The 24,019-nt window shown below is 43.4% G+C and overlaps 1 protein-coding gene across 1 annotated transcript; it reads right to left on the reverse strand.

The window, feature by feature from the left end:
* Positions 1-5,517: 5,517 nt before the first annotated feature.
* On the reverse strand, positions 5,518-19,026 carry LOC139564973 (serine/threonine-protein kinase SBK1-like). The gene is made up of 4 exons (XM_071384927.1): positions 18,759-19,026; positions 13,221-13,474; positions 10,389-10,591; positions 5,518-9,964 (listed from the first exon to the last, which is right to left on the reverse strand). Exons 2-4 carry the CDS (start codon positions 13,420-13,422, stop codon positions 9,179-9,181), a joined length of 1,191 nt encoding a protein of 396 aa, XP_071241028.1. The 5' UTR covers positions 13,423-13,474; positions 18,759-19,026; the 3' UTR covers positions 5,518-9,178.
* Positions 19,027-24,019: the final 4,993 nt, after the last annotated feature.

The raw sequence follows: 24,019 nt of genomic DNA on the forward strand, positions 1-24,019 counted from the left end.
CGTCACCTGTTTTAAGATGTGATCATTTTTATCATAATTCATCTCTCTTATTAGATGTATCCATGATTCAGTAGCCGTGATTCAGTGGGACAGGTTAGGTTAAGATATTCTGTATAAAAATGCTCGAACATATGTCGAACTTGTGTTGCATACAACAAAGGGAAGTCTGGATATATCCGTGCTGTTTATGTTCTATTTATGTAAGTACAGTAATTGTAGATAACTGCCCTATTCTAGACTGCTACGGTCATGTTGAACCATTCACCCTCTCCTTGTATGAATAATTATTCTGCAAACTGTTCAGATGCCTTCTGTGACCTATTCTTCTATTCCTCTACCTCTGTTATCAGGAATAATCTGCTCTCAATGTTTTACTGCGCGTGTCTGCCTCACTTTTAACTGGGTGTCATCCTGACCTGGTGGTGTGGTGCTCACAGAGCATATCTCACCTTGTTGAACTCAGAATATAACCGTGTTCCCCCCTGCTAAAATAGACTGGCATCCCATTCTTGTGTGAGAGAGCTGTGGCTTTGTCTCCAGGAAGAGAGTTTAACTGAGCAAATCTCTGCATTTTAAGCAGCCAATTTCACAGAGAATATTCAAACAGCTGTTGTGTTTCCTCCCCATGGAAGATGAGACTATATTTCGCTGCCTTTCATTACAAGGGTTTACACATGGACAGCCATTTGGAATGGCAGCTCCATATGCTAACAGTTTGATCTCTTAGCATACAGATGTAGGATCTTAATTTTAGCACTTTTGTTGCTGAGAATGCTCCTGCACTGCAGGAAGTACCGATGAACTTTGTGATTGACATAAATTCACTGAAAACCCACACTAACACACAGTGCCTTCAGAAAGTATTCAGACCTCTTGACTTTTTACACATTTTGTTACAGCCTTATTCTAAATGGATTTGAAAAAAATCCTCAGCAATCTACACACAATACCCCATAGTGACAAAGCAAAAACTGTTTTTTAAACTGAAATACCTTATTTACATAAGTATTCAGACCCTTTGCTATAAGACTCAAAATTTGTCTCAGGTGCATCCTGTTTCCATTGATCATCAATGAGATGTTTCTACAACTTGATTGGAGTCCACCTGTGGTAAATTCAATTGATTGGACATGATTTGGAAAGGTACACACCTGCATATATAAGGTCCCACAGTTGACAGTGCATGTCAGAGCAAAAACCAAGCCATGAGGTCGAAGGAATTGTCCATAGAGGTCCTAGACAGGATTGTGTCGAGGCACAGATCTGGGGAATGGTACCAAAACATTTCTGCAGCATTGAAGATCCCCAAGAACACAGTGGCCTCCATCATTCTTAAATGGAAGAAGTTTGGAACCACCAAGACTCGTCCTAGAGCTGCCGCCCGGCCAAACTGAGCAATCGGGGGAGAAGGGCCTTGGTCAGGGTTGTGACCAAGAACCCGATGGTCACTCTGACAGAGCTCTAGAGTTCCTCTGTGGAGATGGGAGAACCTTCCAGAAGGACAACCATTTCTGTAGCACTCCACCAATGGAAGCCACGCCTCAGTAAAAGGCACATGACAGCCTGCTTGGAGTTTGCCAAAAGTTACCTAAAGGACTCTGACCATGAGAAACAAGATTCTCTGGTCTGATGAAACCAAGATTGAACTCTTTGGCCTGAATGCCAAGTGTCACGTCTGGAGGAAACCTGGCACCATCCCTATAGTGAAGCATGGTGGTGGCAGCATAACGGTGTGGGGATGTTTTTCAGCGACAGGGACTGGGAGACTAGTCAGGATTGAAGGAAAGATGAACGGAGCAAAGTATAGAGAGATCCTTGATGAAAACCTGCTCCAGAGCGCTCAGGACCTCAGACTAGGGCGAAGGTTCCCCTTCGGGGACAATTCTCTGAATGTCCTTGAGTGGCCCAGCCAGAGCCCGGACTTGAACCCAATCGAACATCTCTGTAGAGACCTGAAAATAGCTGTGCAGTAAAGCTCCCCATCCAACCTGACAGAGCTTGAGATAATCTGCAGAGAAAAAAGGGAGAAACTCCCCAAATATGGGTGTGCCAAGCTTGTAGCATCATACCCAAGAAGACTCAATGCTGTAATCGCTGGCAAAGGTTCTTCAACAAAGTACTGAGTAAAGGGTCTGAATAATTATGTACATTTGATATTTCAGTATTTTTACTTTTAATACGTTTGCAAAAATGTCAATACAATTTTTTTGCTTCGTCATTATGGGCTATTGTGTGTAGACTATTTTATACATTTTAGAATAAAGCTGTAACGCAACAAAATGTGAAAAAAGTCAAGAGGTTTGAATACTTTTCCGAAGGTATTAACGTATAATAACAGCAGCACTTTTCATGTAGCATACTTTTGGCTAGATTATTTTCTTGTGACAATATAGATCAAATTAAGATCCTACACCTGTAGGTGACTGATGATGCTGAATATCTGTCTGAGGATGACAGATGCTGAAGAGTTTGGTGGAAAATAGCAAACATGTATTATGCCTCATTGGACAATTATGAAACACTTGCATCATCCAACATAATGTGGGTTATATTTCAGTCATTATGACAGTGGAAATAATGCTTCTTGCATAAATACCATGACATTTCAAATTTTTCCTACAGTACCCTACTGTAAGTATTTCCCCAACCCCTGTCCTCTATCACCAATGTGTGGAATCCAACAAGTTGACACATCAGTTAATGCTGTGACCGGGTATAAGAGATATTAATATAACGCAGGCGTAGGTTGTAAACACAGTACAACTCATCAGATAGTGCTGTAAGTAGGGCAGTTCCACTATAAAAGCCTTTTCAAATGTTAACTGGGTATAAGAAAAATGTATTTAATGTAGGTGTAAATTGTAAACACAGCAAAATGCCAGCCTCATAATTGCTAACCTTGTTTGACTTTGGGCCATTTCAGTGAACGGAGTGACCTATGAGAGCTATCATTTAACTCTGTAGCAAGTGTTTTGTTAGGACGAGCGTTTTAGCTGTATATTAGATAAATAATCGCTTGTTTATTTTAGAGATTAAGTTAAGAGAGACAGGGAGAGCTCTGTCACGCTAAATTGTCTCATTATAATGTTTATGCCTAAGGCCCACACTTCTCTCACTCTTTCACTCTCTTTCTCCATCTCTCTCCCTCTCTTTCTCTCTCCTCTCTCTCCCGCTCTCTCCATCTCGTTCTCACTCACTCTTTCTCTCTCTCTCAGTGCATGCAGCAGCCTTAGCTCTGGGCGCAGTGTTATCTCAGCTCCCAGGACTCTGACAGGCTCATTCGATCACAATCCCTCCCACTATCTCAGCAGCTCAGCACAGCAGCACAATGCCATTGCTGGTCACTCATAATCTCATCATATGCGCGACCCGATACCGTTGATTGGTCATTGGTCAACAATCAAGACGAGCAACTATTTGATTCTGAAGCATAGATGAGAATTTAAGGATGGGCAATGGATTCATAACAACAAAGACAACCATTTTTTGGGGGGGGGGATTATGTGTCTATTGGTATTGGCAGATATTGCTGCACTGTTGGAACTAGAATCATAAGTATTTTGCTGCATCTGCAATAACTTCTGCAAAACTGTGATTTGATTTTAGATTTGATTTGATTTGAGATGTCTACATGTAGAGGACTTTCTCCCAACAATATAGTCTTGTGGATGTGAAAAGCCTCCTGCATGTTTACCCCTCAAGGTTTTCCAACCTCCAGGACTTGGAGATTAAATGTACAGTTCCACTAGACCTGTAAGCCATTCCTCTCTCTACTTGGCAATGAGTTCACACGCTCTTACACACTTGCTCAAGGCTCTTATAAAGGCTCTTCCACACAGGCTTAACAGGCACACTGTGGCCAGTTTAATATCCCTCAGAGTTGGATACAGTATCATACTCTTTTTATTCACACCTAAAGATGTCAAATCTTCATTTGAGCCAGTTTGCTACAGCAGGAAAACAATCCTGCAGTAACAGGAAACGGGAATTATTATGTGGATTATAACTAATGGACATTTTTGTCGGTGTTGATACACAAAATCAAGTCTGAAATTTCAAAATGGAAATTACAAACTTCAGAAGCCTTTTTAAACCTTGAATACACTACAAGTTTTCCTGCAACAGTGTAATTCAATTAAAATCCTACATCTGTACAGGTCATCTCTGTGGTCTTACACTCTGTGTGCATGATTAGCTAAGGAGACTGAACATCATTGTATTATTTTCATTAGAAGTAACATTCAGATAGTATTTAAGGATGTATCAAACCGTTATCCTCCCAGCCGCTCTCCCCCTGCTAGCCACAGCTACAGTAGAGACAGTAAACATGACAGTGGAGTGGAGAGGCAGTGAGGTGTGCAGTGCAGTGCTCTATAGTAATTGCTATGCTGAACATGCAGTCCTGATGATTTCCACTCCAGCAGCAGCAGCACTGCCTTGGCCAGGGTGAGCTGTTGGTTTCCCTGCTGTGCTGCATCCAAGCAGATCCACAGGCCTGCCCTGGTACTGGTTGTCTCAAGCACTGATGCTCACCCTATTCACTCACCCCTTCTCATTATCTCCACACGCTTCATCATTGTGATACACAGTGTAGGCCCCAGAAAGAATATAAAATATTTTTCAGGCCTCCCGAGTGGCGCAGCGGTCTAAAGCACTGCATCACAGTGCTAGAGGCGTCACAACAGACCCAGGTTTGATCCCGGGCTGTATCACAACCGGCCGTGATCGGGAGTCCCATAGGGCGGTGCACAATTGGGTTAGGGGAGGGTTTGGCTGGGGGGGCTTTACTTGGCACATCACGCTCTAGCGACTCCTTGTGGTGGGCCGGGCGCCTGCAGGCTGACCTCGGTTGTCAGGTGAACAGTGTTTCCTCAGGCACATTGGTGCAGCTGACTTCCGGGTTAAGTGGGCGGGTGTTAAGAAGCACAGTTTGGTGGGTCATGTTTCGGAGGACGCACGACTCGACCTTCGCCTCCCGAGCACGTTGGGGAGTTGCAACGATGAGACAAGATAGAAATTGGGGAGAAGAAAATCAAATATATATATCTTTTTCAAATGAGCTAGCAACATTTTGTAGCCAGTAGTCTCCAAACTACACTCTACATTATTAGACTACATAAACCTTTGGAAAGTAGTTATTGGTTAGTAGTGAGGGTTTAATGTGGTTTAACTAGAAATCCTGGGTCACATTTACCAAAAACCCATCTGGGATTGTATAATACAGACCAGTGGTGTTTTGGATAGAATCACTTTACTGTACATCACAACTGAGCAGAAACAATGCATCAGTGGTTTCAGAATTGAGTGGGGCGTCATTGAGTGGGCTCTCTAAAATACCTTTTAAATAAACACCAGAACCATGATTCATCCAGATTAATTATACTTTCAACAAAATACAGAGTGGTCGTTTCCACCGTGATCTAGTCTAGTAGCACATCTCCTTTCTGTTACCACCAGCCAGCCATGCTGCAGCCTCACAGGCACCACACACTTCAAAGCCACACAACAGATTCAATCTTCATTTCAGATTGCTTTATTTCATTTTGAATGAAAGGAGAGGAAAGTTTAGGGAAGACAGCGTTCTATTGGATGGACTGAATAAGAGACGAGTTCTAGCAGCGCATGTTCTACAGACAAACTCCACAACACGGCAGCGTGATAAAATTACACGGCACAGAAAGACAAGGAAATCCCATAACATTACTAATAACAAAACACATAAATAACAGATTTATGAAATATCTACTCATGAGAATATATCAGCAGCTGAGAGGCAACAGAACTGGACTGCTGCTTTCAAAATGCATTGATGTTTATTTAAAGACAAAAAAGTGCTGAATTTCTTTCAGTCTAGTGTGTTTCTGAGGGGGTGGTGGGTGTGGCAGAGGGGGAAATAGGGCCCAGTGTGTTTCTGAGGGGGTGGTGGGTGCGGCAGAGGGGGAAATAGGGCCCAGTGTGTTTCTGAGGGGGTGGTGGGTGTGGCAGAGGGGGAAATAGGGCCCAGTGTGTTTCTGAGGGGGTGGTGGGTGCGGCAGAGGGGGAAATAGGGCCCAGTGTGTTTCTGAGGGGGTGGTGGGTGCGGCAGAGGGGGAAATAGGGCCCAGTGTGTTTCTGAGGGGGTGGTGGGTGTGGCAGAGGGGGAAATAGGGCCCAGTGTGTTTCTGAGGGGGTGGTGGGTGTGGCAGAGGGGGAAATAGGGCCCAGTGTGTTTCTGAGGGGGTGGTGGGTGCGGCAGAGGGGGAAATAGGGCCCAGTGTGTTTCTGAGGGGGTGGTGGGTGTGGCAGAGGGGGAAATAGGGCCCAGTGTGTTTCTGAGGGGGTGGTGGGTGTGGCAGAGGGGGAAATAGGGCCCAGTGTGTTTCTGAGGGGGTGGTGGGTGTGGCAGAGGGGGAAATAGGGCCCAGTGTGTTTCTGAGGGGGTGGTGGGTGTGGCAGAGGGGGAAATAGGGCCCAGTGTGTTTGCCTCTGTTTACATACAATAAGTATTTTTCCAGTGGCAGAAAAATAAATACTTCAACTTTTCACTCTAGAGATTTATTTCAACAGCGTTCCTCCAGAGCAATATTGATTCATGCAAACATTTCTGAAAAACACAACACACAGAGAGAGTAGAGTCTATTCTAAAATTAACCGTTGTGCATTTCTCCCAAATGCCTCATGTATTTCAGATGTTCCATGGTGGACATTATATCCAGTATCCCATCCTGTTTTCCAGCTTTTGAAATGTTTCCCTTTTAAAGGTAAGTCACACAAAATAAAACAAATAATTCAAGTCACATCCCAAACGTACTTGAGGACATGTAGGTAGTATCCCCATAGTCCCACTACATCGTCTGTGATCTTGTGACGGAAGCCTATACAAATATAGCACGTCAAATACAATGGAACAATTCTTTTTTGCTATTTCAGCCCTAGATTTTTTATTTTGAGAACAATATCAAATTATGCAAATTTGTGCCACAGCAAAATTTCACTATACAACTATTTTTTTGCACATATTTTTCACTTGCACAATTACTGTACGATCTGATTTCACACATGTTTTCTTTATTAACCATGCAATTTAAAAAATGCTCATCCATTCATCCTTTGATGCTTTCATCTGACATCTGCATGTACAAATTTGCCAAACTAATGTATAAAATAAAAGACCAGTCAAGGAAATTCATTTTTAGGATTCTGCCCTTTCACCTACAGTTAAAAGCTAAAAGATAACTAATTTGTTATGGTACGACATGCCCACAGAACATTTAGGCTCAGCTGGAGCTTTTAAATTAATCCCAAAAGAGGATGTATATGGTGTGTATTGGCCATATACTATCATAGTCTTATAACAGTTTTTTTTTACCCATATGGTATAATACAGTATAAAGAGGATACCTGAGAAAACTCCAAATGAAACCACTTTATGCTTTACATTAAACATGGACATTTCGTCCTCATGTCACCATGACACAACAGTCAATAAACTAAAGTAAAACCATAGTAGCGTTAAGCTTCTAATGGTTATGTATACTGCAGGCTATCACGTAAAGTCGGTGTTCTTATCCATTACTGCATTACTGTCATGGTGTACCAGGCCTAGCAGGCATAGCACGCAGACAAGAGGAGGTGAACTAAACACTCTGACTGACATAATAATGCACTATAGCTACTGCTAAAGAGGTAATGGCCAACATCAACATAATCCATTCACAGGAGATGAAAAGCAGTTCCATGGGATTATATGACATTGCTATGGGGGAAGGTCAAATGCAGTTTCCCTTTTCAAAATGGCTGCTTAAATTGGCAAATGTAAAACATTGGCAAATGTAAAGTATCAAAAAAGTCAAATCTCTAATGCTACTTTATAAAATAAATAGCAAAAATATATGTTCAGAAATCAAGGACTCAAATAAATAATATTAACAAAAACGACATTACATAAAGCTATTATACCCACAGAACATAAGGGTATACAATACAGACACACCGTAGTACCATTGGTTCACATTGCACTATGGTAAAAGTCACAATGACAGCCAACTTTTACACTCTCCAATTATCTTTTACTGATGCAATTACAGCAGATTCAAAATTGTTTAATTTCTTCCATTATTCCATGAGCCATTTATCAGAGAAGTCATTTTTGCAGAGAAGTTGCTTGAACATATTGCTTTACGATAGGATCTGGTGAGCTCCAATACAACTTACTAGGACATTATGTTGCTATTCTGTAAACTCTTGTTTTGTCCTTCACATGTTTGTTGTCTCTGTCCGATCTTGTTGTACATTTTAGTCTGAATATGGCTACAGTACAATACATCAATAAATGCATGCAGACGCCCACACATCTGTTCAGTAATCAGTACTGGTTGTGATTGTCTTTTGTCATTCCCTCAGAGTTAATCGTCAATAGGAATGTTTGTCAGAATCTATAGTGAAACAACCACCTCCTTCGAGCACCAACCATCATTTTTCCTCATCTTCCTTTCTCCCCAACCTGGTCTCAGAGCATTTCGTATTACTCTGTACATAAATCCGTGACACTCCATTTAGCGTGATATGCTACGTTTCGTTTTGTATGGTATGTATAATTTGTGGATGTCCATCACCCATTTCATATGCTATATAACGAATGACATTTCGTATTATATATGACAAATTTTCTAAACGTACTATATGTTACGAATTTGCAAAACGTACTATATGTTACGAATTCTATCTAGGTGGCTAACTTTAGCTACCTGGCTAACGTTAGGTAGGCTGGGGGTTAGGGCTAGGGGTCAGGGGAAGGGTTAGCTAAAAGAGTTAAGGTTAGGGTTAGGGGAAGGGGAAGGGTTAGCTAACATGGTAATTAGCTAAAAACTAGTAAGTAGTTGAAAAGTTGCTAGAGTTATCCGTGATGAGATTTAAATGTGCAACCTTTGGGTTGCTAGACATTCGAGTTATACGCCCGACCAACCACCCTACTTTCGTTTTTGCCTTAAGTAACCATCTGTCTTATATAACCATACAAAAAGTAACATATCATAATAATTTCAGTGTCGAGGATTTACATTTACTATGTTACTTCTAGTCTATGAGACCAGGCTGTTCTCCCACCACTTACTTTGACCAGGAAGATCGTACTCTGTTATTTGACCTTCATATGTTAGTGTTTATACAGTGTGTGTATGTGTGTGCACATAGCCAATCTCTACACACAAATTTCAATGGGCGTGGCCACCAAGTGGCGTCCAGCCCCTCCATTGTCACGGGAGACACGTTCGTAGCTGCTGGTGGAGGAGGGGGAGCCGGTGGAGGAGTAGTGTCCGCCCATGGGCTCTATCAGGCTCTGCTGCTTTAGCCTGTCCACCAGTACATCCTCTTCAGATGACGACGAGCTGAGCTCCACCTGGGGCCCACTGCCCACTGACCCTCCTCCTGCAACGCTGCTGCTACCTGGCTCATTGTCCAGCATCCAGTGGTGGTTGAAGTAGCTGAAAACCTCCTTAACGGAGCAGCGGCGCTCCTGCTCAATGGACAGGAGCCTGCGGAACATGCGCAGCCCCTCGTCTGTGAAGCGCCGCCACTGAGAGGGCACGGTGCCCGTCCGGCGCCGCTGCCAGCGCACAAACTCCTGGTAGAAGGCGTCGGACGGCAGGGCCTTCTCCCAGGGGAAGTTGCCGGTGAGCATGCAGAAGAGGAGGACACCGAAGGCCCACACGTCAGTGCTGTAGTCCACGCAGAAGCCCTCGTGCTGCGAGGCATCGCACAACTCCGGTGCTGTGTACGGGATGGTTCCGCTGACACGCTTCACTGGGGAACCGGCACGCCGTGTCATGCCGAAGTCTGACAGCTTGACCTTACGGCACTCTTTGTCAAAGATGAGGATGTTCTCAGGCTTGATGTCCCGGTGGACTAGCTTCTTACAGTGCAGGTAGTCCAGGGCGATGGCCACCTGGTGGACACAACGCTTAGCCACCGTCTCTGGAAGACCCACCTAAACAGAGACGAGTACACACTGAGGTCAAACAATCCACCAGCAAGTAAAAGATTTAAGCCGTCCATGAGAATGTGTGTTTGGCCATAAGCCAAGGATTTTATGTAACTCTCCACTGTGCATGTTGACTAGGGGTTATCAGGTATTACATTAGTTATAGAAAATAACTTTCTATAAATAGTCTTCAATGGATGACGGGTGGTTAGATAATGACTTGGATTATGTTGCTATCTGAGCTTTTTCTAAAAATAGATATACAGCAACAATATCTCACATTCATTTTAGACATGAACATTTCTCATGTAAAATCTGTACATTATCCTTCACCTGGAAATAAAATAGCTTTTATGTTATTCATATTTCAGACATTATGTTGAGCGCCTTCTATTGTAACAGCAGATGAATACATCTCTGTTCATCTCACCTGAGGGGGAATGACGTCGAAGAGGTCTCCTGCCAGGGCATACTCCTGAGCAAAGACGTAGTAGTCATCTGTCTCAAAGGCAATGCCGAACATGTTGATGATAAAGGGGCAGGGAGACAGGTAGAGAGAGATGCTGTACTCCCTTAAGAAGCTCTTCAGTTTGGTTGTTTTCTTCCTCAAGAACTTCAGAGCCATCTTAGTGCCTAGAACATAACGTACAATACTGGATGAGAAATGTTCTGCGAGTCCTATGAGACAGTTAGCTGCACCGAATTTAGGCTTGTAAATAAATTAAACTGATATTAATTACAAAACCTGTCTGGGATTAATTCAATTTAGTGAGGTTACAGGATTTCATCCAAGACCACTTTTTTCGCTGAGGGGGATTTATAAATATTCCAAAGCCTCTGTCAGAATAGTTTAGTCACGACACCATCCTCTTTACCTACAGAGAGGGGATGGGGCTGCCTGGGCACTTCAGCTTTGATGCAGCGGATTTGGCAGTAAATTGAAAGTGATTACATACAAAAGTGTTGCAGTAAACACGTACTGAAATAGAGCCAGTAAGTGCAACACTAATAAAATTAGAGCCAATGATTGGGAGGGGGAAGCTGCTTTTCCTTTGCCTGTCTGTAAATCCTTGTGATTCATATACACTCAGTATAAAAAACATTAAGAACACCTTTCCATGTCAGACTGATCAGGTGAATCCAGGTGAAAGCTATGATCCCTTATTTATGTCACTTGTTAAATCCACTTCAATCAGTGTAGATGAAGGGGAGGAGACAGGTTAAAGAAGGATTTTTAAGTCTTGAGACAATTGAAGACATGGATTGTGTATGTGTGTAGGTGGACTCCAATCAAGTTGTAGAAACATCTCAAGGATGATCAATGGTAACAGGATGCACCTGAGATCAATTTCAAGTGTCATTGCAAAGAGTCTTGAATACTTATGGAAATAAGGTATTTCTGTTTTGATTTTGATTTTTTTACTGTTTTCTCGTTTTCATTATGGGGTATTGTGTGTATATGGATGAGGATTTGTATTTATTTAATCCATTTTAGAATAAGGCTGTAACATAACAACATGTATACTTTCCGAATGCACTGTATATTTTTGGTTTTCATAAAAGTCCTCTTGGGTTTCTAACCTCACCTGCACACATCTTTACTGTACCTTGTTTTTTCAATGTCACTGTTTGTCTTTCACTTGTCTTTTTTTGTGTGAATAAATTAAACTAAAACTACACCAAATTATATGATTGTTGATATGGTAAAAACGCAATGTTGGTAAATACGTAATGTTGAACTACTAAAATCAAGAGAAAATTGTATTGGGAAAATATTTGCACTGCAAATACAAGATAACTAATATTGTCTCTCTATAGTCGTATATAAAAGGGAACACTAAATATTAATTGAACATACTGTACATTTTGAAGAGGTTTAGATGGATATTTACTCACAGACAAATTGTGAATATTAATTCTAACTAAATCAGATTTGAAAGTGAAGAACTGTTTTGATAGCCTGCTTCAAAATGATTTGATCTCCTAATATACATTTTTGCTGAATTGTGGTAATCCCACATGATGACTGATATGCAATAAATTATTCCAGAACTACAGCTCTACATTCAAGCTAATATCCACCTGTATGATGGATTGAGTGAGCATTATCAAAGCTATCATCAAACTGTAAAATAAAGATTGGTCTCCCCTATGAATCATGCTGATCTGAGAATATACTCATACCCAAATTTACAACCACCCTAATTCCCAGAGCTTTTATAGGGTAGCAAATTGGCCTGCCTCACTAAAACCTAATTACACAGCAGCATGATTTAGAAGTCATCATATAAATACTATTCAACACATCTCTGACGGCAAGAACTCTTTTCATTATTTATGTCCTGAGCTGATAGCGTCAAATGTTTGAATTGGGGAATGTAATATGATGGCAGCGTGGGATGGCAGCGTGGGAGAGCTGGGTAAATACTTTATTTTTTCCCTTTATTTAACTAGGCAAGTCAGGTAAGAACAAATTCTTATTTACAATAACGGCCTACACCGGCCACACCCTGACGACACTGGGCCAATTGTGCGCCGCCCTATGGGACTCCCAATCACGGCCCGGTTGTGATACAGCCTGGATGTAAGTGTTTTGTACATGATTTAGGTCTAATGACAACCCAGTCATAGTGGTTTTGGATAGTTCCAGATTGTGTGTCCTTTCACTGCTTTATAAAAGAGCTGAGGACAAACTGTGCACTTTGGTGGCTTGTGTATGTCATTATTCCCCTAGATGTAGGAGGGTCATTTGCTCACCCCCACACACTTTTGAGTTGGTTAAACAAGACTGTAAAGTGGACTGAGCAGATGGTTGACATTTTGTCTTGCATTTTATGTCACACAGGTTGAAAAGATTTGCTAAAATAGGTCATTTTGATAAGCAATCTGGATGGGGTTTGTACTTCACTGCTATTCCGAAACTAGGAACGCCGCATTCACTATAATTATGGTCCACAAATTAATTCTTTAAAGAGTGGAGCGATCTAAATACTTCAAAGATGTGTAAGATTACTGTGACCGTGGAAAATAAGTTTAAAAAATACATTTTAGATGGAATCTGGAGTGAATCTAAATGTTCTGATTGTTAACACTGATATAAAACCCCAGAAAAAATATGATTAGGTTGTTTTCACATCAGCAAGCAATGTTTCTGTTTTGTTGCGCTCTGTTGATGGTCTGTCTGGAATAGACCAACTGACATGAATATAACACATTGGTTATTCTCAACGGCACAGGTAGCTTCCATCAGAGACAAACTCACCTCTGATTTTGTGGATGACCAGGTCCACTTTCCCATAGGTACCCTTACCCAGCTCTCTGATGACCTCATAGTACTTGCTGATGTCTAGCTTCTCCAGGTTCTGGGCAGCAATGAGCTGCAGCTCCTCCAGGATGTCGATGGAGGCGCGGGACCCAGACCCGTGGGACCCAGACCCGTGGGACCCATGGGGAGAGGAGCTCATTCTGCCTGGGAGAGATGCCTGGAGCACAGGGATCTGGTGACTGCTGTTGTTCCTAAAGAAGTTAACAAGAGGAGCAGGAAGGAATGCAAGTTTTTTATTTATTTATTAATTTTACCCCCTTTTCTCCCCAATTTCGTGGTATCCAATTGTTAGTAATTACTATCTTGTCTCATCGCTACAACTCCCGTACGGGCTCGGGAGAGACGAAGGTCGAAAGCCATGCGTCCTCCGAAACACAACCTAACCAAGCCAAGCCGCACTGCTTCTTAACACAGCGCGCCTCCAACCGAATGTGTCGGAGGAAACACCGTGCACCTGGCCACCTTGGTGCACCCGGCCCGCCACAGGAGTCGCTGGTGCGCGATGAGACAAGGATATCCCTACCGCCAAACCCTCCCTAACCCGGACGACGCTAGGCCAATTGTGCGTCGCCTCACGGACCTCCCGGTCATGGCCGGCTGCGACAGAGCCTGGGCGCGAACCCAGAGTCTCTGGTGGCGCAGCTAGCACTGCGATGCAGTGCCCTAGACCACTGCGCCACCCAGGAGGCCGGGAGGAATGCAAGGTTAAAGAGAGATCGGCACGTAGCCTATACAATGAAAATGGTGGATACACCAATGGCTTTTGTGTCTCACCTCTCTCTACACACAGAGAGACACACACCTCGCTTATCGACAACATCAAAGACACTGAGTGTTTTGTATCCGAGACAAATAAGCTCTTATGTAACCATTGCATCCTGCGTTAAACACAGATCTACTTTCCGCTGTGTGAAGCCCCTTTCAAGTGACCGAGATCACAGGCCTCTGTTTCCACCCAGAGAACAGTGCTGGGGAACACACAACCACTGCAGAGGAAAGAACAGAGACAACTAATTCCCTTTCCACTTCACTAATCAGTCACTCGCACTCTGGATTCAGATAATGTGACTATGCTTCTTCTGTTACTCTTCTGTGCCCTCCAAAACTTTGTTTCAAAATGTCTCCTGTTAGAGTTCAGTGAGATCCATAAAACCTGTAGTCTAGGTCTGAGCCTCAAATGACTCCGAGCATCAACTCAACATTCACTTGCATGTCAAAGGAGAGACACAGCAACAACAGTGGTTCATTCTTGACAGGCACTTTCATTATCTTGCCTGCCGGTGAAAGTTTGTCAGCTCAGCTCATTGCAGATCTGTTTCAGTCGGCCGTCTGATCCAAGACCATGTAACGACAAGCCAAGAAACACTCATTTGCAATGTCCTTTCTTTCATCACCCAGGGCAGACAAATCTCTGAATGACTGAATGAACTTCACGGCCCTGATGGTACAGCATAATTGTGCCATCTCTCATTAATGAAGATAAGAATGTGTTGAATGAGACAGGATGCGAGAGACATCCTGTGGATAGTCCATCTGTGTATGCCTCAGGGACGGCTCCACAGTGTGTGTGTGTGTGTGTGTGTGTGTGTGTGTGTGTGTGTGTGTGTGTGTGTGTGTGTGTGTGTGTGTGTGTGTGTGTGTGTGTGTGTGTGTGTGTGTGTGTGTGTGTGTGTGTGTGTGTGTGTGTGTGTGTGTGTGCTTATTTTTCTGTGAGTTTATGCATTGTACATGTGTGACAATTCACTGAGGGTGCTGTTTCAACAGGGGAGCCAGCTGGCTGTCCATCAGAGCAGTACTATGACGACTAGCAGCAGTCCAGTCAGCATCCCACTAACAAGGTTATTAAAACACACAACAGCCTAGGCAGCCCAGTCCCGTTTCTCTTCTACATATGAAGATGAACCAGCGCCACAGACACACACACACACACACACACACACACACACACACACACACACACACACACACACACACACACACACACACACACACACACACACACACACACACACACACACACACACACACACACACACACACACACACACACACACACACACACACACACACTTTTGCATGGTGTGTGTCATATCAAAGAGCCTGGAGATGAAAGGAGAGTCAAACAGTGGTAATTAAGCTCTGCTCCTCTGCTGCAGCCCTGACTCAGCCCCACAGCAGCCACCAGGCCCGCTCCCTCGCTGCTCCCCGTCCCCGCTTCCTGCCCCCAGTCCCCGGAATATTCATGCCACCGCTATTCCCAGGAGGACCTCTGGGAGCACCAAGCTCTGTTTGTCACACAGATAGAGCACTGTGACCACCATGCCACGTCTCTCCTCAATGGGATTCAGCTCATCTGTATTCAAAGCACAGACGGAGCACAGTTTGACTGGTGTACCTTGAGTCACAGCCCTCATCCCCACTCCTCCCTTCTGTATCCCCATGTGACGCTGGTCTTTGCATAACACACTGGGGAAAAGGTGGTCGATGAGGATTGGTGACTGGAGGGCCCAAGGGGCAGTACTGCAGGTCGGGGAGGGGCTGGCTAGTACTGCAGATGGGGGAGGGGCTGGGCAGTGCAGTGAGAGGCCTGGACACTGAGGACCTTTTTGTCGCCTTGCTGCAGCTCACAGCTCATAGAGGGCAGACAGGCAGGCAGGAAGGCAGGCTGTAGTTAATTGCTGGCGATGCCAGGAATATTGACTTACAGTCTGGGTGCTATGTGACTATAGGTAGGAAACGTGACAACCCGCACAAAGTGCTGAGCAATGGTCATCTGCCTCCTGCTCTTCACACACGTGCACGCAGACACATTTACAATCACACACGTGCACGCAGACACATTTACACTCACACAAACACACAACCACACACAACAGAAAGAGCAGCACAGCAAGAGCTGCCTTGGCCAGCTGATCAACGCTGCCTGCCAAGGTCCATTCTTGAGTATTTACACCTAATAATAATGTCTAATGTCTAATCAATAGATCTGGGAGTAAAGAGGTAATCCACCTACAAAATGTTACCATCACTATAATATGAGCCGGAGTGATTCATTTGTAGATATGCAATGTAAATTGTGAATCTCAACCTTTGTTAGCAAGATTTGATGTGATTAAGTACGATTTTCTAGAGGTGAAACAACAATGTAAATGATTGATTAACATGTCAAAATCTACACAAATCAAGAGACTGAGCTGTGAACTGAAATGGGATCACAGTTTTTGATTTATTCTTCATGGCACTGCCTGTCTCCCACAGTTACGATGTGGATGATTGCCGCCCAGTCCATGATTAAATGAGGAGTCTGGCACTCTTATAAACGTGTCCCATGTAACACACTTTCACTGCATTGTCTTACTTAGCCATTTAGATTCAAATGGAAATGGTGACATGGTCTTTGATGTTGTAAAATGTATTCTTCCATGGATGCAACACAGCATCCATCTATAGTTGATTGTGTGTGCATAGCATGTTCTCTGTGTTGTTGTTCAGTGCAGTAGGTATTCCAACAAAGGTATAACAGTTACTTAGAGAAGTCCTACTACAGCTTTACTGGACGGAAGGCCGTTGATGCAGTGAGATTGCAATTTGAGTTCTGCTGTCTGGTAGATTGTTCAATTACCTGGGCCATTGACCATGTTGGCAGGCTGTTGGAGTATGTCCTAAACCCAAACAGAACATCCAGCCAATGTACTGTTTTCTTTGTTTAACTGAGGAGTGGGGGTCATTCGCCTCTATTTGATGTAAATGTTTGAACGAATCTAACACAGCCCATTTTACCATCCTCAAAAAAGTACATTGTCCTACATTTCCAAACAGCTAGGGGATGTGAATATAGTTTTGTGTGTTTGTATAGTACCAGAACTAATGTACAGAATAGGTCAGCCTGTGTGGAGGGTGCTTTAGTTGTCATGACTCATAACACTTATGAATAATACGGGTCAACATGGTTTATTTGGTGTTGTAACAGTGAGCAATTTAGACCAAAAGATAGAACAGTGCAGAAGTCCTTCTCCTGGGGTCTGTCCACTAGTAAAACAGGCTATATCCCAAGGACTAGGTGAACTGGGTGCCACTGTTGTTTCCTCTCACAGTCAAGGAGAAATGCCAGACAGGCTGGCACCTTAATGCCCTTAGCGTATTATTGTCAAATACAAACAGGTGAGTGCCAGTAAGACAACACCCACAATGCCCCCAAACCAGCAGCTCTCAAATCACAAAGCTCACAATGAATGATATAACGGTACATCTAGAATGAAGATTGTGTCGTAAGAGAGGGATGGTTTTCTGTTGTCTCTCACAAACCATTAAAAATCACCAGAGGGGTTTCTCCAACCTCCACCAACAGCAAAGCCAACTGTTTTCACTCACATTGCTTACATAACACTGTCACTGTCTGTCTGAGAGGAAAGCCATCCAACCTGCTGCTCTGGGTAATGCTGAGAATCTGAATATGATCCCCATTACATCTACAGTATGGTCAGTGAGGGACACTTCACAAAGAATATAGTTTGCATATGCTCTGAATGCTATAGCTGTTTCTCCATCTCACACTGCTGTGTGGCCAGTGTGAGATGAAGCTGACAAAGGCAAAGGGTAGAATATATATAGCCGCTGAATGCTCTAGCTAAGTGACCACAAAACACACAAGTCTTTGGATCACATGTCCCAGCACAGACAAAGCCTATTATCGACAGCGTCTGACAAGAACAATGACATGTTGTGTCTACGAGTAGCATGGAGGATTCATATGGAACTTTACAGTAGGTGTTAAACGAATAGACAAATAATATGTGTGTGTTTGTGTGTGTGTGTGTGTGTGTGTGTGTGTGTGTGTGTGTGTGTGTGTGTGTGTGTGTGTGTGTGTGTGTGTGTGTGTGTGTGTGTGTGTGTGTGTGTGTGTGTGTACAGACAAGGCACTGAGGAGAGGAGCATAGGAACATCCATACCAATAGACAACAGTCTACAATGACAGATGTAGCACCTGAGCACATCATATATATTTCAAATGTTCTTCTACACAGGTATTTATTACTATACATAAATATCACTGCAATTCATTGGAAGGCTATTTCACTATGATGCTACCAAGCCAAATTGCTTCAGCCATAGGCTATCATACCCATTGTCCTTCTCCTACTGTTTACTATACTGGTCTCAGGCTACATGTTACGATGCCGTAGATGTAATAAATAATAGGTTACTGTAAGATAATAATGCACAACAAATAACCCTTTGAGAGATGTAAGCACACAATTTAAACCACCTAGCTAATTCTAAACCATATTATTAAAGCACATCGACTTGCTTGTAAACATGCCATTACGGGATGAAAACAGACCAGCAGGAATAATGAATGTGTGAAACATTATGCAAAAGCAGGTCTATACAATCCAAATAAAAGCACTGATAAATTGATTGAAATTGTTATGATCCAACCAACAATGATGATTCATTGTTATCAATGTCTCTTACCTTTCAGATTGCGCTGCATGCAATAGCTGGTGCTGTCATTCCGTTCAGCAGAAACTTTAATTGCATAGCAGGATAAACCGTCGCAGGACTGGTCTGATTTCCTGTGCAAAATCGTATCTCTGAATAGTGCAGATTCAACGCTTTGTTGCCAATATGCACAGCCGCGCACAATAATATCACCTTGCTGGTGCTTCTGTCTGCTTCGTCAGTACCTCTGTCAGCCTGACTTGCCCTATTGTCTCTGTCGGCCTACGGCTGCTAGATGCAACTACCGCCAGGCAGCGAGGCTGCATTAACGCCAGCCCTCCGCAGCGGCGGTCCAATCGGAGAGCAGAGCGAAGCAGCAGCGGCGCGACATAAGGGAGGGAGGGGGTCTTGTGTCTCCATGCAGATACCCAACATTCTCTTTCTTTGCGCAAGGGGAATAAACAACAAGTAAAAAACGAGTGGAGCAGATATAATGTAATGTATTTGAGTAATATTTGACCCAGGACGTTTAAATAGCCTACAAATGTGTGTGGAACAGGTGTTGGCATCAGCAGGTGTCAAAATCAAATCAAATTGTATTTGTCACATGCGCTGAATACAACTGGTGTAGACTTTACCATTATTTGCTTGCTTATGAGCCCTTCCCAACGACGCAGAGTTAAAAAATAATATAGAAAATAGAAACACAAGAGGAATCAACTAAAATACATGAGAATGGAGCTACATACAGGGAGTACCAGTACCAGATCAATGTGCAGAGAGTGGGTACATATGTACATGAAGGCAGGGTAAAATGACTCGGCATCAGGATATGGACAGGTGGACAAGTGATTGACAGGTCAGGAGTTTGGACATAGGCTTTTGAAGTGATACCAATTATGGATGCTTTAGTGCAGCAGTCAAAATGGCACTGAAAGCATTCCTATTACATTCTAGACCACCATGTCCCATGGGACAAAGAGTAGCCACAGCATGGCATTTGAATTGTCAATGGCAAGTTCTGAATCAGAATGTCACGCCCTGACCTTAGAGAGACGTTTTATTTCTCTATTTGGTTAGGTCAGGGTGTGATTTGGGGTAGGCATTCTATGTTGTCTATTTCTTTGTTTTTGGCCCGAGTATGGTTCCCAATCAGAGGCAACTGTCTATCGTTGTCTCTGATTGGGAATCATACTTAGGCAGCCCTTTTTCCCACTTTCTGTTGTGGGATCTTGTTTTTGTTAGTTGCTAGTTTAACGCTATTATACGTTACGTGTCGTTTATCTTTCTTGTTTTTTTGGTATTCATTTAATAAATTCAAAATGTACGCCCACCACGCTGCACCTTGGTCTCATTTCGACGACAGCCGTAACACAGAACAAGGCATGCATTTAGATTGTCAAACTTACTCAAGGAATGAATAAGTGATTCAAGGATATTATTTACATAACAAATGTAATTTAAATTCACAGACAGGCAGGTCAAGCAAGGTTGACCCATAGCAGGTCCATGTCAGAGGCAACCGTGCAAGACAAGTGATCATGAGTGTGGAGTGGGAGTAGCCTATAGTGGTGGTCTCAGAGAAGATGTCTCTGAGAGAGTTTGATTCAGGGTGACAGCAGAATTCTACCATGGCAAGGCAGTAAAGTATTCTCACAGAAAGATTACAGTGTACTGCTGACCGTGATCTGCCCTGGCAGCTCTTTCCATCCTCAGTGGTTCTTCGTTACATTGAACCAGTGTAAAGCTGTGACTATGTGGAGTGAGCCAGAGACTAGAGTCTGAGAGTAGGCCACTTCATTGCTGAATAGGCTAGTTCAGAATTTCCGATTTTGCATTGAATCACGTTCTCACAATCAACATTTACCATTATTAGTATATTGCAAATTGCTGGCATGTGAGGGTGGAGAATTGGTGTGCTGTTCATTTGTAGATAGTAATGCATGCATATTTCAAACTATTGTGACAGGTAGGCAATTGCATCCACTCACATTTTTTTTCAAATGCACTAAATCAGGCTGTGAATGTGACCAGAGTACTGGAGAACATGTGCCAGAGGAAACGGCAGTAATTTGTTATATTTCTATGAGTATCCGTTTAGAAATGGACACAGAGGACAGGCTACTCACTACGTGGCTTATTAGAATCCCTTTCCGCTGCACTTCTAACCGGATTGCCTCCAGAACATTTTGGTTTGGTCTGATTCATCCTCATCTGAGCGGGTCCAGACGCAAGACCTGATCACAGCAGTGGATTGGTATTCTTCTGGGTTTGCCTCAAGTGAAAGACGGGATGATTTCTCCAACTGGCAGTCTGGCATAGCGGGACAGTTGTTAACAGGCCCATTAGACATGCACGCGTCAGCAACCGAAAACATACATTGATTTATTTGGAGGCATGGGCTTGAATTATTATTTGTGTCATAACATAGAGAGAGAGAACGAGAGAGAGCGAGAGAGAGAGAGAGAGTGTGTGTGTGTGTGTGTGTGTGTGTGTGTCGGGTGGAGGGGGGGGGGGGGGGTGAAGGGGAAATTACTTTCCATTGTGGCACACTGGTCTCTGAACATCAGAGAGCACTCATGACATAAACATGCAAATTAAATGTGATGAATGGAAATAAATTATATGACACAATAGTAACAGATTGTGTTGACAGTCTGAATGTTCTCTCCATCGATTAGTATAAAGGACTCATTTTCTCCTCGGGTCCTCATCATGACAGTTTACTAAAACCCTCTCGGTGTCCCTCTGTGCAACACAAACAACTAACTTATTGAGCTGTAAAACATACAAATGTGCCTTGGATTCAGAATTCTGTGTGAAAATGTTCCAATGTTGTGGCAGACGGCTGCTGAAATATACCTGTTTTCCTGAGCACCGTTAATTAGATGGCTGTTGGCTGATTATCATGGCTCCCTGTTTAAATGCATTGTTTGATCAATTCCCCTGGAGCTGGAATAATGAGGTCCCAGGGTTCTGCTGTAGAAAGCAGAGCACACACACACACACACACACACACACACACACAGACAGACAGACAGACAGACAGACAGACAGACAGACAGACAGACAGACAGACAGACAGACAGACAGACAGACAGACAGACAGACAGACAGACAGACAGACAGACAGACAGACAGACAGACAGACAGACAGACAGACAGACAGACAGACAGACAGACAGACAGACAGACAGACAGACAGACAGACAGACAGACAGACAGACAGACAGACAGACAGACAGACAGACAGACAGACAGACAGACAGACAGACAGACAGAGATAAAGAGAGAGAGAGAGAGATATTATAGCCATAATACGACATTTTAAATGTCTCTATTCCTTTGGAACTTTGTGTAATGTAAGTGTAATGTTTACTGTTCATTTTATATTGTTTATTTCACTTTTGTTTATTATCTATTTCACTTGCTTTTGCAATGTAAACACGTTCCCATGCCAACAAAGCCTTTCTGTAACGCTCGTCGGAAGGATGAGACCAAGGTGCAGCGTGGTACGTGTTCATGCTCCTTTATTAAAACCGAACACCAAACAGATCAAAAGAAGAACAACGAACGTAACGTCTTGAAGGCTACACAGAGCTAACAAAAAACAACAACCCACGACCTAAAGTGGCAAAACAGGCTGCCTAAGTATGATTACCCATCAGAGACAACGATAGACAGCTGTCCCTGATTGAGAACCATACCCGGCCAAAACATAGAATACCAAAACCTAGAAATAAAAAACATAGAATGCCCACCCAAATCACACCCTGACCAAACCAAATAGAGACATAAAAAGGCTCTCTAAGGTCAGGGCGTGACACTTTTGAATTGAATTGAATGGCGAGAGAGAGAGAGAGAGAGAGAGAGAGAGAGAGAGAGAGAGAGAGAGAGAGAGAGAGAGAGAGAGAGAGAGAGAGAGAGAGAGAGAGAGAGAGAGAGAGAGAGAGAGAGAGAGAGAGAGAGAGAGAGAGAGAGAGAGAGAGAGAGAGAGAGAGAGAGAGAGAGAGAGAGAGGAACACCTGCGGCAGTGGCACAACCTTGGCACCAGCACCAGCCTTCTATAAGTCTCACACACAAACACATAATCTCACACTAGCACACACCTGCTCACACTAGCTCACACTAGCTCACACGATCTCACACAATCTCACACCAGCTCACACAATCTCACACTAGCTCACATTAGCTCACACGATCTCACACTAGCTCACACGATCTCACACAATCTCATACTAGCTCAGACTAGCTCATACTCATCCACACATGCGATCTCAAATGCTGTCTTCACAGACAAAAACATAGGCATTCTCATAGGATATGAGACTTGGACCAGGGAGAAAATGTAACCTAGATATAGAGATGCATCCCGTATCCTCTCATCCATTCCATTTCATTTGGACTGATTTGCATGCCAGACAGACGCTGGCTGCTGTTATTCAGTGTGACTGACTGACATTGACTAGGTTTATTAGAGAGCCAGGCCGTCAAACAGCTGGGGCCCCTTCTTTGAAGGTTACTGTGGCAATCTCCCAGAGTGCTCCACACCCGACATGACATCCCCCTGGGCTGCAGCCCAGTGTCCTAATCTCTACCTCCCTCACTCCCTCGATCATTGCCTCCTAAACAACAACACCACTCAGACCTAGTGTACACTGCCCTTCCTCCTACATCTCTGCTCTGTACAGCCATTTCCTCTGAGATAGCCAGGCCTCATTTCTCTGAGCTGATGTTAATCTGTTGTTGTGTTTTCTGAACACTGTGTTACTCTTTCAGGGCTTTGGAAATGAGCAGAGGAAGATTGATGGGGTTATGTAATTAGGCCCTCTCAAATGGAGAGTTTGCATGGCAAGGGGAATTAGTCAGGGCCAGTGTGGTGGCAGTGTTATCAAAATGCCTAACAGCGACTATGTCAAATCAAATCACATTTTATGTGTCACATGCTTTGTAGACAACAGGTATAGAATAACAGGAAAATGTTTACTTTTGTAACGTCGGGAGAGTGATGGGTGTGGAGTCAGACGCAGAGAGCAGAAGGTAGATGGGAAAAAAACGCTTTAATGTCCTCAAGCACAGTAACAGGTACAAACATGGGTGAAGCACAAAACAGGCGCAACAAACCCAAAACCACTGTTACCAAAATACCGGACAGCAAAAACCCAAAAGTCAGCAAACACCACAAACGTCAAAATAACCACAAGCCCGCACAAACACCAGCGGGCTAAACGAACTTAAATAACACCCATCCCAAAACCCCAACAAGGAACAGGTGAAAACAATTAGACAGACAT

Source organism: Salvelinus alpinus, chromosome 36 (genome assembly GCF_045679555.1).
Source record: "Salvelinus alpinus chromosome 36, SLU_Salpinus.1, whole genome shotgun sequence".
Classification (NCBI taxonomy): Eukaryota; Metazoa; Chordata; class Actinopteri; order Salmoniformes; family Salmonidae; genus Salvelinus; species Salvelinus alpinus.

Coding starts and splice junctions, on each gene's coding strand:
- LOC139564973 (XM_071384927.1), bottom strand. CDS start 13,422: ATGAGCTCCTCTCCCCATGGGTCCCACGGGTCTGGGTCCCACGGGTCT. Junction 10,592..13,220: donor GGTCATCCACAAAATCAGAG/GTGAGTTTGTCT, acceptor GTTATGTTCTAG/GCACTAAGATGGCTCTGAAG. Junction 9,965..10,388: donor TCGACGTCATTCCCCCTCAG/GTGAGATGAACA, acceptor GTCTCTGTTTAG/GTGGGTCTTCCAGAGACGGT.